This window comes from Tamandua tetradactyla, chromosome 11 (genome assembly GCF_023851605.1).
Source record: "Tamandua tetradactyla isolate mTamTet1 chromosome 11, mTamTet1.pri, whole genome shotgun sequence".
Taxonomy (NCBI): Eukaryota; Metazoa; Chordata; class Mammalia; order Pilosa; family Myrmecophagidae; genus Tamandua; species Tamandua tetradactyla.
In genome coordinates this window covers 88688392-88702957 of record NC_135337.1, presented here as the reverse complement: position 1 = coordinate 88702957, position 14566 = coordinate 88688392, and the positions used below count along the sequence as shown (strand labels likewise).

Below are 14566 nucleotides of genomic sequence, written 5' to 3'. Positions count from 1 at the left end.
GCCCCGGCCTGCCTGACCTCTCCACTGCACTCTTCTCACTGCCTTCTCCACCCCCCTCATCCCTGCTGTCCCAACGTAGGGGTGGGCAGTGTTCCCCAGTGCTGTGGGGAGGCTTCAAGCAGCAGATAGGCGTCCCCCTCGGGTGGCAGCTGGAGGCCTCGGGCGCTGAAAGGAAAGGACGAGGAGTAAAAGAAGCAAGTTACGGAAGCCCATAAGCAGTCCTGTCTGCCCCAGCGTAGGCGGTCACCTGCAAGGAGAAGTCAAAGGTTGGGGGTGGGGAAGGCTGGGGTGGGAGGGGAGAGGAGGGAGAGTTACAGGGCCTCCTGCTCCCCCTGCCCAGGCCCCCCGTGCTCAGCATTCCTGTGGCCCGGCCTCCTCCCCACTCCCTGCTGAGGCCCTCCCTGCAGAGTGACCATTTGGAGCTGGGGAGAGGAGAAGGGGTAATGGGAAGGAGGGAGGGAAGAGAGAGGGCAGGGAGGAGGGTGATGTTCAGGGCCAGGTGCTGAGGAGGAGAGACCCTGTCTTTGTCTGCTCCCCTGGGCCAGGCTCCTGGCTCCCCAGCTCAGGCTTCCTGGGGCCACTCTCCATCCAATATGGCGGCACTTCCTCTGTAGACAGGAAGTGCTATCTGGTAATGGGCAAACCAACCAGGAAACATGAATCTGCTGGAAATGCCCTCAGCCCTTCACATGGGGTCTGCCATGAGCAGAGAGCTGCTGCGTCTCTACAGCTCACAAGAGACCGCTGGGTATAGATTCCAGCTCCCAGAACCAGGAGGGGACACAAGAAGAAAGAGTGGGGACGTGTGAGAGGTGGGAGGGGAGAGTGGAAGGGGACAAGTGAAAAGGCAGAGCAGGTGTGTGTGTGGGGGTGGATCAGGAAGGGAAGGAGTGTGGGGGTCTAGAGTGCAGCAAGTTCAAGGGAAATACAAGTGTCCAAAGCAGAGCATGGGAGAGCTCCTGGAGTGGCCTTGAAGTGTGTAAATGAGCAACGGGCATGTACCGAAGCAGGGCAAGTGTGCAGGGTAGTAGTGGAGGGATGACGATGAGAGTTTGAGATGGCACCTCTAGGGAAGGGAATAAGGGTGATGAGGGTGTCTGGGAGAAAAGAGAGTGTGCAAGGGAGGGAGCAGGCCTCTCCCCCAAGCCCGCACACCCATGCCCAGTCCCAATCTGGTCCCATGTGTGTGGAGAGACTAGGTGTCTCCTGCTCGCTCGCTCGCTCGCTCGGGGGAAGGGGCCCACGTCTACGCAAGGAACAAGAGGACTCACTGTAGGGCACACAGTCGTACTGCACCTCCAGGTACTTGTAGGTCCCAGGACAGGGGTCGGGGAAGGCATCGGAGCCGGCCACCACCACGCACTGGGTGCGGTTGTTACACCTGCAGGGATGAGAGGGGGGAGCTGACGAACGTGTACCCTGGCTTCGGGGTGTTGGGGGTGGGAGAGGGTGTACCCTTCTTTTTTTTTTTTTTTTTTTTAATTTTTTTTATTAATCAAAAAAAAGAAAAGAAATTAACGCAACATTTAGAAATCATTCCATTCTACAAATGCACTCAGTAATTCTTAGTATCATCACATAGATGTATGATCATCATTTCTTAGTACATTTGCATCGCTTTAGGAAAAGAACTAGCAAAACAGCAGAAAAAGATATAGAATGTTAATATAGAGAAGAGAATTAAAATAATAATACTAATAAAATACATATATATATATAAAAAGGAAAAAGAAAAAAACAAAAACAAAAGATACCAACACACAAACAAACAAAAAACCATATTTCAGGTGCAGCTTCATTCAGTGTTCCAACCTAGTTACATTACACCTAGGTATTATTGTGCTGTCCATTTTTGAGTTTTTGTATCTAGTCCTGTTGCACAGTCTGTATCCCTTCAGCTCCAATTACCCATTATCTTACCCTGTTTCTAACTCCTGCTGGTCTCTGTTACCAATGATATATTCCAAGCTGATTCTCGAATGTCGGTTCACATCAGTGGGACCTTACAGTATTTGTCCTTTAGTTTTGGGCTAGACTCACTCAGCATAATGTTCTCTAGGTCCATCCATGTTACTACATGCTTCATAAGTTTAGTCTGTCTTAAAGCTGCATAATATTCCATCGTAGGTATACGCCACAGTTTGTTTAGCCACTCGTCTGTTGATGAACATTTTGGCTGTTTCCATCTCTTTGCAATTGTAGATAATGCTGCTATAAACACTGGTGTGCAAATGTCCGTCTGTGTCTTTGCCCTTAAGTCCTTTGAGTAGATACCTAGCAGTGGTATTGCTGGGTCGTAATCCATTCTGCCATTCTACGTCTTTTGATTGGGAAATTCAGTCCATTAACTTTTAGTATTATTACTGTTTGGATAATATTTTCCTCTACCATTTTGGCTTTTGTATTATATATATCATATCTGATTTTCCTTCTTTCTACACTTTACTCCACACCTCTCTCTTCTGTCTTTTCGTATCTGACTTTAGTGCTCCCTTTAGTATTTCTTGCAGAGCTGGTCTCTTGGTCACAAATTCTCTCAGTGACTTTTTGTCTATAAATGTTTTAATTTCTCCTTCATTTTTGAAGGACAATTTTGCTGGATATAGGAGTCTTGGTTGGCAGTTTTTCTCTTTTAGTAATTTAAATATATCATCCCACTGTCTTCTAGCTTCCATGGTTTCTGCTGAGAAATCTACACATAGTCTTATTGGGTTTCCCTTGTATGTGACAGATTGTTTTTCTCTTGCTGCTTTCAAGATCCTCTCTTTCTCTTTGACCTCTGATATTCTAACTAGTAAGTGTCTTGGAGAACGCCTATTTGGGTCTATTCTCTTTGGGGTGCGCTGCACTTCTTGGATCTGCAAATTTAGGTCTTTCATAAGAGTTGGGAAATTTTCAGTGATAATTTCTTCCATTAGTTTTTCTCCTCCTTTTCCCTTCTCTTCTCCTTCTGGGACACCCACAACACGTATATTTGTGCGCTTCATATTGTCATTCAGTTCCCTGATCCCCTGCTCAAGTTTTTCCATTCTTTTCCCTATAGTTTCTGTTTCTTTTTGGAATTCAGATGTTCCATCCTCCAGTTCCCTAATTGTAGCTTCTGTCTCTTTAGATCTACCATTGTAGGTATCCATTGTTTTTTCCATTTTTTCTTCTTTGTCCTTCACTCCCATAAGTTCTGTGATTTGTTTTTTCAGATTTTCTATTCCTTCTTTTTGTTCAGCCCACGTCTTCTTCATGTCCTCCCTCAATTTATTGATTTGGTTTTTGAAGACTTCTTCCATTTCTGTTCGTATATTCAGCATTAGTTGTCTCAGCTCCTGTATCTCATTTGAACTATTGGTTTGTTCCTTTGACTGGGCCATATCTTCAATTTTCCGAGCGTCATCCATTATTTTCTGCTGGTGTCTGGGCATTTGATCAGATTTCCCTGGGTGTGGGACCCAGCTGGTTGAAAGGTTTTTCTGTGAAATCTCTGGGCTCTGTTTTTCTTTTCCTGCCCAGTAGGTGGCGCTCGTGGCGCTCGTCTGTCTGCACGGCAGTCGGCCCGGGAAACCGCGCATGAAGGCGGGGGTCGCTGGCCGCCCCGGCTTGGGAGAGTGCCGGTCCTAATTGCCCAGCTGGCCCGAAACGCCAAGCGTGACGGGAGGGCCCCGCTATCCAACGTTCCCAGTCAGACCGGGGAGCCACGTGCGTGGAGGGGACCCCTGTCGCCAGCCGCCCCGGCCGGGAAAACGCGCGCCCCTCGAGTATCTCACCACAGCGGATTCTCCCTGCCTGTTCAGCTGTTCCAGAGTCGGGTACGCTGTCTTTTTGGTCTCTGTCGTGACTCCGGGAGCTGTTTCGTATTGTTTCTGTTTCTTTAGTTGCTTTTCTGGAGGAGGAACTAAGACCCGCACGTCTTACTAAGCCGCCATCTTCTCCGGAAGTCTGTGTACCCTTCTTTTAAAATTTTTTTTTTTAATTTATTTTTTATTAATTTTTAAATTAAAAAAATATATAACAACAAACACATGCATTCTTACCATATGATCATTCTGTTCTACAGATATAATCAGTAATTCACAATATCATCACACAGTTGCATATTCATCATCATCATGATAATTTCTTAGAACATTTGCGTCAATTCAGAAAAAGAAATAGAGACAACAGAAAAAAATTCATACATACCATACCCCTTACCCATCCCTTTCACTGATCACTAGCATTTCAATCTACTAAATTTATTTTATCATTTGTTCCCCCTATTTTTAATTTTTACTCCATATGTTTTACTCGTCTGTCGATAAGGTAGATAAAAGGAGCATCAGAGACACAGGTTTTCACAATCACACAGTCACTGTGAAAGCTATATCATTATACAATCATCTTCAAGAAACATGGCTACTGGAACACAGCTCTACATTTTCAGGCAGTTCCCTCCAGCCTCTCCATTACATCTTGACTAACAAAGTGATATCTATTTAAATATGTTAAGAATAACCTCCAGGATAACCTCTTGACTCTGGAATCTCTCAGTCATTGACACTTTCTTTTGTCTCATTTCACTCTTCCCCCTTTTGGTCAAGAAGGTTTTCTCAATTCCTTGATGCTGAGTCTCAGCTCATTCTAGGATTTCTGTCCCACGTTGCCAGGAAGGTCCACACCCCTGGGAGTCATGTCCCACATAGACGGGGGAAGGGCAGTGAGTTTGCTTGTTGTGTTGGCTGAGAGAGAGGCCACATCTGAGCAACAAAAGAGGTTCTCTTGGGGGTGACTCTTAGGCCTAATTTTAAGTAGGCTTGACCTATCCTTTGCGGGGTTAAGTTTCATATGAACAACCCCCAAGGTTGCAGGTTCAGGGTGGCACCCTTCTTTCCCAGCCTCCGGGGCCCAAGGAGGACATGGACAGCCCCAACTTGGGAAGGTGACATGCAGGCCCACAGCCTGGTGACTGTCTGCTCGAAGGAACGGTGATCCTGATCACAGGGGTCAGACAAAAAGGAAGGGAAAAGCTTCCCTCCCCATCGAGTGGGATTTTCCCACAGGCAGCCCTGTCCCAGTATCGTCAGCATGAGGCTGGGCTGGAGAACTCGCCCTACAAACAGCTCTCCCAAGCCACCCTTCTCCACTCCCGTCGTATCCGCGTATAACTTTATTATTTTTCTTAAAGCACCCCCGTTTCTCATGGAGGATGGTTGCATGTGAAGTCACGCACGTTTGAGGTGCTATTGATGTTCAGGATGGAAATGTCCTACTTATGAAATGTTCACAGTGTCCATCTATGGCCACCACACTGTCTCGAGGACAAACAGCAGACCATGAGCCCCTCTTTGGGCAATGCCACTATAAGGCTTGGCAGTCAGAGCAGAGAGAAGAGAGACACAGCGCTCCATTCACAGGAAAGCCATTCCCCGTTCCCCGGGGGGCCCCAGTCAACCTCTCATGATCTAGCTATTAAGGGAAGCAAGATGTGGTGACTTGGAGGTGTCTGCACCCCAGGAAAACATGTTCTTAAACTTAACCCAGGCCAGCGGGGGTGAACCCATTGTCAGTGGGGCCTTTTGATGAGGCAAGTTCAGTTGAGATGTGGCCCAACTCAGTCAGGATGGGTCTTCATCCCAATACTGGATTATGATTAAGTAGAATGAAATTCCAGAGAGAGAGAGAGGAAGGCTACAGAGGAAGTGGCCAGAAGCTGAATGTCAATGGAACCCAGAAGAGAGGTGAGAGCCCACGAGACAGCCACCACCTGCCTTGCCACATGACAAGCTAAGGACCAAAGATTCCCAGCAGCCAGCCCCAGAATGCTTCAGTCTTTGAGAAGAAAGCATCGTCTTGAAGGTGCCTTGGCTTGGACATTGTCCCCTGGCCTCAAAACCGTGAGCCAATAAATTCCTGTTGTTTAAGCTGAACCACTACATAGTATTTCCTTGAGCAGCCAAGAAAACGAGAACACGAGGCCTGATTAACAGTACAAAAAGGGACGCCTGGGGTGCACGGGTGGTTCAGTGGTAGAATGCTCACCTTCCATGCGGGGAACCTGGGTTTGAGTCCTGGACCATGCATCACTGCCCCCCCCCCCCAAAAAAAAAGTCAACTCTTTCTCAAAAAGGGAAGCTTGTTTCTCATCTGCTGTGTGTCTATCTGTCTGACCCCTGTGATCAGGGCCTCTGTTCCTTGGAACACGCAGTCAGCTGGCTGTGGGCTGCAGGACACATGGTCTGAGGGGTTTTAGACGGATTCCCCTCCAGTCCTGCCCTCAACCTCAGAAACACAAGAAAGGGCGAAGGGTCCAGCTGGGAGGGGAAGATGAAGTCCACCCAGCCTCAAGTTCTTCTTTAAAAGGAGCGCACTGACCTTGAAAAAGTTAAACCGAGAACCACCACATAACCCGGCAGTCCCACTTCTAGGTATGGATCCCAAAGAGTTGAGAGCAGATACAGGGACTCCAGCACTCACCGCGGCATGATTCACGGTAGCTGAAAAGTGGACGCAACCCAAGCGGCCATCAACTGACAAATGGATAAACAAAACGCGGTCCGTCCAGGTGAGAGAATATAAGCCATAAAAAAAGGACTGCGGTTCTGATCACTGCCACAACAGGGCTGAACCCAGACAGCCTCAGGTCCAGTGAAAGCATCCAGACCCCGAAGGACAAATCCTGTATAATGCCACATCCATGCAATATCTGGAAGAAGCAAATTCATAGGGACAGAAGGGAGATGACAGGGGCCCAGGAAGAATGGGGAGTTACTGTTTAGTGAGAAAGGGGGTTTCTCTTTGGGGTGATGGAAGCGTTTTGGAACTAGAGGTGATGGTGGCAAAATATTGTATGTGTACTATGGCTGCTGAATTGTATATTTTCATTTATTACTATTATTTTTAATTATTATTTTTTTGGAGGGGTGCATGGTCCGGGAATCGAACCCTGGTCTCCCACATGAAAGGTGAGCATTCTACCATCGAACCACCCGTGCACCCCGAATTGTATGCTTTCAAATGGTGGGTGCTACGTAATGTGAATTTTACCTCCTTAAAAAGAAAAAAAAGAGGGGAAGGGGGGATGCTGGCCTTGGAGGTGGGGACCCCAAGTCCCAGCACCCCATGCAGTTGGGGGTGCACATGCCCCTGGTGAGATACAAGTAGGCGGGACACGTGCTTTTACAGGCAGGCAAAAGGGGGTGCCGAGAGCCGGCGTCCATGGGTCTGGTACCTCCAGATGGAAGTGGGAGCCGAGGGGCTTATTAACGCCCACCTTGCTTTGGTGTCTGTACTTTGGTGTCCCTGTCACAGCAGCTTCACTACACTCTTCCTAATACAAAGAGATGAAATGGGGACCCAGAGCCCCCAGATGTCAAGGCGGTGGGACAGCGGAGAATGGGGACCCCTGCAGACGATGCAGGACTAAGAGCCCCCCCAAGTTTTTCTGGCTCCACTGGTATCATTGCCTTCACCTCCCTCCATTTTTATCATTATGGTGACACATATACAACCCCAAACTTCCCATTTTAACCACTTTCATGTGTACAATTCAGTTTTTTCTTTGTTTTTTTGTGTGCTATAAGGCGGGGTCACATTTCATTGTTTTTCCATGCGAGTATCCCGTTCTTGCAGCACCATTTGTTGAATTTTTGTTTATTTGGTTGGCTTTTTGTTTGTTTGTTTGTTTGTTTTTTGGGAAATGCATGGACTGGGAATCGAACCCGGGTCTCCCTCATGGCAGGCGAGAATTCTACCACTGCACTATCCTTGCAAACCACCCCCTCCACAATTCAGTCTTTTATTATTACATCCTGTGTCCAGCTCCCGTTACCACCTTCCATCACTCAAACTCTTCCCTCACCCCAAACAGGAACTCCATGCCCATAAAGTCACAACTCCCCATTCCCTCCCCCCACAGCCCCCAGGAACCCCTAATCTACTTCCTATCATTGTGAATTTGCTTATTCTGGGTGGTTTCTGTAAATGAAACTGTACAACACCTTTCTCCTTGTGTCTGGCTTCTTTCATTCGACATGATGTCTTCAAGGGCCCCCCACATCGCGTGGGTCAGAGCTTCGTTCCTTTTCATGGCTGCATAACATTCCACTGTCTGCATGGACCATGTTTTGTTTATCTGTTCATCTGTTGATGGACCCTTGGATTGTTTCCACCTTTTTGCTCTTGTGAACGATGGTGTACCCTCTTCCACTCCATTTTTGGATGAAACCTGTTCGTTACTCTCTTGGCTCATGGTAACCGCGCTGCCCTGTGTCCCCCTCTCCATGAGACTGGGAACCCAAGAGCATCAGAACTGGTCCAGGCGCTGTGCTAGATGCCCAAGAAATCATGGCGAGCTGCCCAGACCCCTGAAGCCAGCGCTGAAGGAGTGAATGAAACTGAGCAGGAGAATGTGGAGCGTGGGATACCCTCCCTTCACCCTGACACATGCCCAAACACACTCAGTCTTGCACACGCATGCTCATTCTTAAATTCACTCGCACCCACTCACACACTCATTCTAACATTCAAACACACACTCACAATTCACACACACTCACAATTCACTCACGCCCACTCTCACACTCAAACATCAAACACTGGAACACACACACACTCACCTTCATACTCACACACTCAAACAATCTAACAAAGACACCCAAACACTGAGACACACACACTCTAACACGCTCACACATACACTCACACCTAAAGAGTCACATGCACACTCACACACTCTAACATTCAAACACACACCTACTCACTCCCATGCTTAGTCTCATGCCCACCTTTCCTTGGGGCTCAGGGCACCATGGCCTGACCTCTGCAGTCTGGGTCACAGCCCCCCCACCCCTGCCCCTATGATCCTTACCTGTCCTGCTTCTCCTCCCCTGCTGACCTCAGAGCCAGGCAAGTATGGAGGTTATGGACTGGGGGGCGTGGGGGAGGCGGGTGAGATATGGGAGGAGGTACAGGTAAGTAGAAGGGGACAGCCTGGTGGGAGGAGGGCAGGTCGCTGTTGGTAGGAATCAGCTGATATTGGGGGAATTGGCTGTTTGGGGGGTCTGGGCTGGTATTAGGGGGATCGCCATTATACGGGGGATGGGCTGATATTGGGGGACTGGCTGGTACTGAGGAAAAGGGCTAGTACTGGGGGGCTGGGCTGATACTGGGGGCCGCCAGCTGCGTCTTCTCTGCAGTTTCCTCAGGGCGCAGCATTGAGGAGGTGGTCGGGGAACGGGCGTGGAAGGGACAGAGGAGGGGACAGGCTGGCGCGACCCTCACCTTTGCGACATGATCTTGAAGGCGTCCGGCAGGTAGCACTGCACGTTCTCCATCTGGAAGGGGTCCGCGTCGCAGATCTTGTCATCCGTCCGCCCGTAGTTGGCATTCTCCACCATGATGACATCGCTGCCCGGGCACCGCAGCTCGATGGGATAACCCTCGCACGCCAGCTCCCGCCGCATCAGCCCGAACGGGAGCCCGGCCCGGCTCAGGCCTGTGGGGAGGGGGTGGGCGTCAGGGTGGTCCAGGGCTCCCGGACGACAGTGGGCAGTCCGCCAGGGCCGGGGAAGACCCTGCTGGGTGGGAAGACCCTGGAGGGGTGGGAGGACCCTGGAGGGGGTGGGAGGACTCTGGAGGGGGTAGGAGGACCCTGGAGGGGGTGGAAGGACCTGGAGGGGGAGGGAGGACCCCGGAAGGGGTAGAAGACCCCAGAGGGAGTAGGAAGACCCCGGAGGGGGTGGCAAGACACTGGAGGGGGTGGGAGGACCCTGGAGGGGGTGGGAGGACCCTAGAGGGGGAGGGAGGACCCCAGAGAGGGTGGGAAGACCCTGGAGGGGTGGTAAGACCCTGGAGGGGGTGGTAATACCCCAGAGGGAGTGGGAAGACCCCAGAGGGGGTGGGAGGGCCTTGAAGGGGTGAGAAGACCCTGGAGAGGTGGGAAGACCTTGAAGTTGGCAGAGATCCTGCCTGGGCCAGAAGTCCCCTGCCACGGAGACTCCATCTCCAGCTCAGCTGGGTCAGGGACACAGCCTATATGTGAACCTCAGTTTCCTCAGCTGCCAGGGACTTCTCAGTAAGCCCACCTGTGCTGGGAAGAACTCACCCCTGCCCAGAGAGAGGTCTGGCCTTTGCCCTGGGCTCGTGGGAGGCCACGCCAGGCAGCCTGGCAGTGCCACGTAGGGGGCGGCTCTGGGTCCCATGGCACCTGGCTGGAGACACAGCCACCAACCACACCCACAGGTCCGAGCCCGAGTAAAGACTCAAGACAGCGAGCTTCCTTGGCTGGCAGCACCCCGCGCAGCTCTGGGAAAGCTGACACTCCCCACAGGGAGAGGACACCTAGAAGTTTCCGTGTGCAATTCTCCTGGACCCTACCCCACGCACGTCTTCTCCTGGCTGATTTTAGCCTGTGCCCATTTCGCTGTAATAAACCATAACAACCCCAAGTATAACAGCCCTCAGCGAGCTGTGCGGGTCCTAGCAAATTGCCGAGCTCAAGGCAGCTGCCCCCGAGCCTGTGGGTGGTGTCAGAAGTGAAGGGGGTCTGTGGCCCTCCAAATTTCCCACCACCCCACGAGCATCCGCAAGGCGCAGAGAAAGGGCAGCGTGAGGGGGCAAACCGTGTCCCCACAAAAAGACACATTCACGTCCTATCCCCTTGGTCTCGGGCATGGGGCCTTACTGGGAATTAGGGTCTTTGAAGATGTGATTCGTTAAGATGATGCCAAACTGGACTGGGGTGAGTCCTGGTCCCATATGACTGGTGTCCTTGTAAAAGGGAAATTTTTTTTTTATAAAGGGGAGAAGGCCTCGTGACAAGGCGCGTGTTGAGCCCACGGATTACAGTAAACAGCAGGAGCCAGGGAGAGGCAAGGAAGGAGTGTCCCCTCCAGCTTTCAGACCTCTGGGTACCAGCCCTGGGAGACCCTACATTCCTGTTGTTCTAAGCCTCCCCGTTTGTGGTACTTTGTTATGGCAGCTCCCCCCTCCCCCGGGAAACTAAGACAGGTGGGAAAGCGCTGGCATTTTGGGAGGAGAAACCAGAGACCTGGCTCGGCCACTTCCTAGTTGCTTCGGCAGCCGCGTCCCTTAGGCCAGAGTTGGCCAGGGGTGACCCGGGGACCAGCAGTTTCGGTGTCACCTGGCAGTCAGTTCACAAATGCAGATTCTAGACCTGCTTTCTCCCCCCACCCCCGGACCTGCTGGCTGGGGACCTCAGGGACAAGGCCAGGAGCCTGCAGGTCTCCTTGCTTATGGGACGTCACTGCTGCACGCTTGAGCCTCCCAGGAACCCCGTGACCCTGTGTCGGGGACAAACGCCCCAGGCTGGTCCAATTCCCGGCAGAACAACCATCCCACGACACTCCCCGACAGGTGACATGACTCTGGCTACAGATTCCGGCTCGGCACCCACATTCACCCCCCTGCCCCGGGCTGGTGACCTCATCCACATTGTCCCAGGGCCCCCAGCTGCTCCCCTGAAGCACGGTGCGGACGATGTGCAATGCGGAAACGCGCCCAAGGCGCTTGCAGGGTGTTTGCACCCAGCAGGAGGAGAGCGGTGCTTGCTCGGGTATCCTTAATTTTCTACCCGCCGACTACAGATTCCTACTTGTCATCATGATGGCTGTTCCAGCTTACTTACTTGTTGCTGTAAGCGATGCAATCCCACCTGCCCTTGTCTGAATCCATGAAAACCCTGAACTCTTTAGACTCGGGGCAACAGATCTGAGACTTTCCCACCTCCTGACACCTTTCCTGGCAGCCACAAAACAAAGCCCCTGCTCGCTCTCCGAAGCACGGGGAGTCACGACACTGATTTCGGTGCACATTGGGGGGCGAACATGCAGTTCCAGGCATCGGTGCCATGGACAGCAGGGCAGTGCTCGCCAGCCCAGGCAGCCACCTGGTGCCAGCCTGGCCTGGCCTTGCCGGGCCGCAGCGGGGGAAGTCGGGGTGCGGGGAGAGGCCGGAGGCTCCACGCGGGGACCATCCCTTGTCAGCGCGGGAAGCGACCGCCTGGGATTTGAGGTCACCCGAGGACGCGGGGTACGTGACGGGAGTCGCAGCCAAACCTGGCCCCTTTCCAGAGATCTGGAGCCGGCAGTGCCAGCTAGGGGGCCCAGGGGGTATGGCAGCGAGGCCCCGGGGTGGGGGGTGGGGGGTAAGTTTCCGGGGTGAGCCGAGTCCCGGTTGGGGAAAGTTTTACATGTCTGCCTGGAGCACCATCTGCTTCCCCATCTAATTTTAGGAGGGAGGCCGGGGGTGGAGGGCTGGCGCCCAGGAGGCTGGGGGTGGCAGAGGCTCCTCCCTGCCCAGCTGGGGCAGGCCCTGGATGGGCAGAGAACGGGGTGGGGGTGGGGGGTGCTGGAGCTGAGGGGTTCTGGGGGTGCAGAGCCCAGGGCGCCGCTGAACAAATGCCACCTCTCATGGGGAGACAGGGTTGGGCACCCATGTCCAATGCCCCCCAGACCCAGCGGCGTGGGGTCGGGGTAGGGAAGGGGCCACCCCAGGGCGAGGGGTGAGACCAGGAGGCCTTCCCCTCTCCCCTCTCCTCACCCCAGCATGGCCCCCACCGGGTCACCAAGGATCATAATTGAATAATTGGGACGGGTGGGTGGGAAGGCCCGGGTGCTAATTGTGGCATGTATGGGATCCCAGGGCCAGCGTAGGGCCAAGCTGAGTAATTAGTTGTTTTTAAATAAACGTCAGCGGGCATGCTTTAATTAAGCCTTCTTCCCAGTGAGAGACTCGGAGATGTAATCACAGAGAGAGAGAGAGAGAGAGCAGACAGGGGCACATGGGCTCGCCGGGAAGGCCTGTCCGGGTCCGAGGGGGCTGCAGCCTACGGTTCATGGTGGTCAGTGCCCGGTGGCATCAGGGAGAGGGTGCCACAGCTGCCTCTCCCTGAGCCCGGGCCGGCCGCCTTCCAGGGTGGGAGGCAGGGGGCGTGGCAGTGCGTCCGTGGTGTTTTCCCGGCTGGGACGGGGGGAGCCAGTGGGCACCTACCTTGGGTGGCCGAGGTGACCAGAACGGCGGTGACGCAGAGACTCCAGAGCACAGCAGCCAAGCGGGCCATGGCGGCCAGGGGCGGGCACGGGGCTCTCAGTGGGCTGTGCGGGGGGCCGCGCCCCACATCACCAGGCGGGCACCACGGCCTGGGCCAGCGGCCTGCGGAACGACAGGGAGAGTGAGCGGTGGCAGGCGGGCGGCAGCGTCCCCCCTCCCCAACCTCCCCCCCAAAGCTTGGCCCAGGATTGGGGGGGTATGGGCGCCGCTCCCTCTCCTCCCACGAGGGACCCAGGGCTTCCGTCCTGTTGTGCCCGGCAGCGCTCTCCAACCAGCTGCATCCCACACAAGTTGCACCCTTGGGCGAAGGCTGAGCAGTCCCATCCCCCAGGGCTTCTAGCCACGGCTGCACCCCCTCCCCACCATGTCCCGGTGGACAGACCCACCCGGCGGGGCTCCTGGGACAAAACAGAACCTAGGGTGGCCACCTCCCCTTCCGATGGAAACTTCCGGAAGCACATAGTGGTCCGGCTGCTCCTATTGGGCAGAGGGCGCAGGGGACCCTCTGGACACCCCTCTCCCTGAATCCCAGTTTCTACAGATTCATCCCGGGCTTAGCATCCTCCCCCAGCGAGACCCAGGCCTCCAACCCCGCCCTGGCTTCCTGTCCCCCGCATCTGGTGGCTAATTAGGATCCGCCTAGCTGGCGCCACCGAGCGGGGACCAGGGACTCCAGAGTCCCCTTTCCCCTCCAACGGACCCTCGGGGTAAGCTGGAGACAGGCAGGCGGGGAGGGAGGGGTGGGTGCCCCTGGGGGTCAGGGCCAGGCCCGGGAACAGCCTTCCCTCCAACCCTCTTTCTCCTGCCAAGCCCTGCTCTGGGCACCACAGCCCCTGGGGTGTACCAGCTCTGGAGTCGGAGCCCCCTTTCCACCAGCCTCCTCCTGCCCTCCCAGCTCCCGGGGAGCTCTCAAGGTTGTAGACCCAGAAGTGCGCCTTGGCCCTTTGCTTTGTCTACACACCCTTGCTCTCCAAATGGGAAACTTCTAGCACATTCTCTGAGAGTGCAGTGGTAGGGCAGGGGTGGGGGGGCGAGCAAACCACCCTGCAGGGATCCCAGCCTGTCCCTGGGCATCAACCCCATTGATGAACAAGTACTTTCCAATCCTCTTATTCCATTCTGGAAGGTTCCAACAGAGCTCTGGCCACTGCTGTTTTTCTCCCCCAAAACTAAAGCCCTGGCAGCAACCTCCAAGAACCTACTCAACAGGCCGAGCCATCCCTGATCCCACTTTTACTCCAGCCACTGCTGCCTCCTCTAGTCCTCAAATCACAGCTGGCCCTGCCCCAGGGCCCTTGCACTTCTCGCTTTCGCCTGGCCTCTGTGCAAATGTAACTATGTTTTTCCCAAACGGCTTTACTGAGATCCAACTCACAGGCTATACAATTCACCCGTGTAGTGTATACAAATCAGTGGTTTTGGTTCAGTCATAGATTTGTGTGACCACCATCTCCTTCTAGTTCCAGAACTTTCTTGACACTCCAAAGGAAACCCTGTCCCCCCTTAGCAGCCGCCCTGGCCCCATTCC

The 14566-nt window shown here is 53.5% G+C and overlaps 1 protein-coding gene across 1 annotated transcript in view; it reads right to left on the bottom strand.

Annotated features, from left to right (window-relative positions):
* Window positions 1-13119, bottom strand: part of ADGRL1 (adhesion G protein-coupled receptor L1) — a 31469-nt gene extending 18350 nt beyond the window's left edge. Inside the window, 3 exon segments of the mRNA XM_077121598.1 lie at window positions 1272-1381; window positions 9250-9463; window positions 12979-13119. Of these exon segments, the coding sequence (XP_076977713.1) occupies window positions 1272-1381; window positions 9250-9463; window positions 12979-13048 (394 nt within the window). The 5' untranslated portion in view covers window positions 13049-13119.
* Between the last annotated feature and the right edge of the window lie 1447 nt (window positions 13120-14566).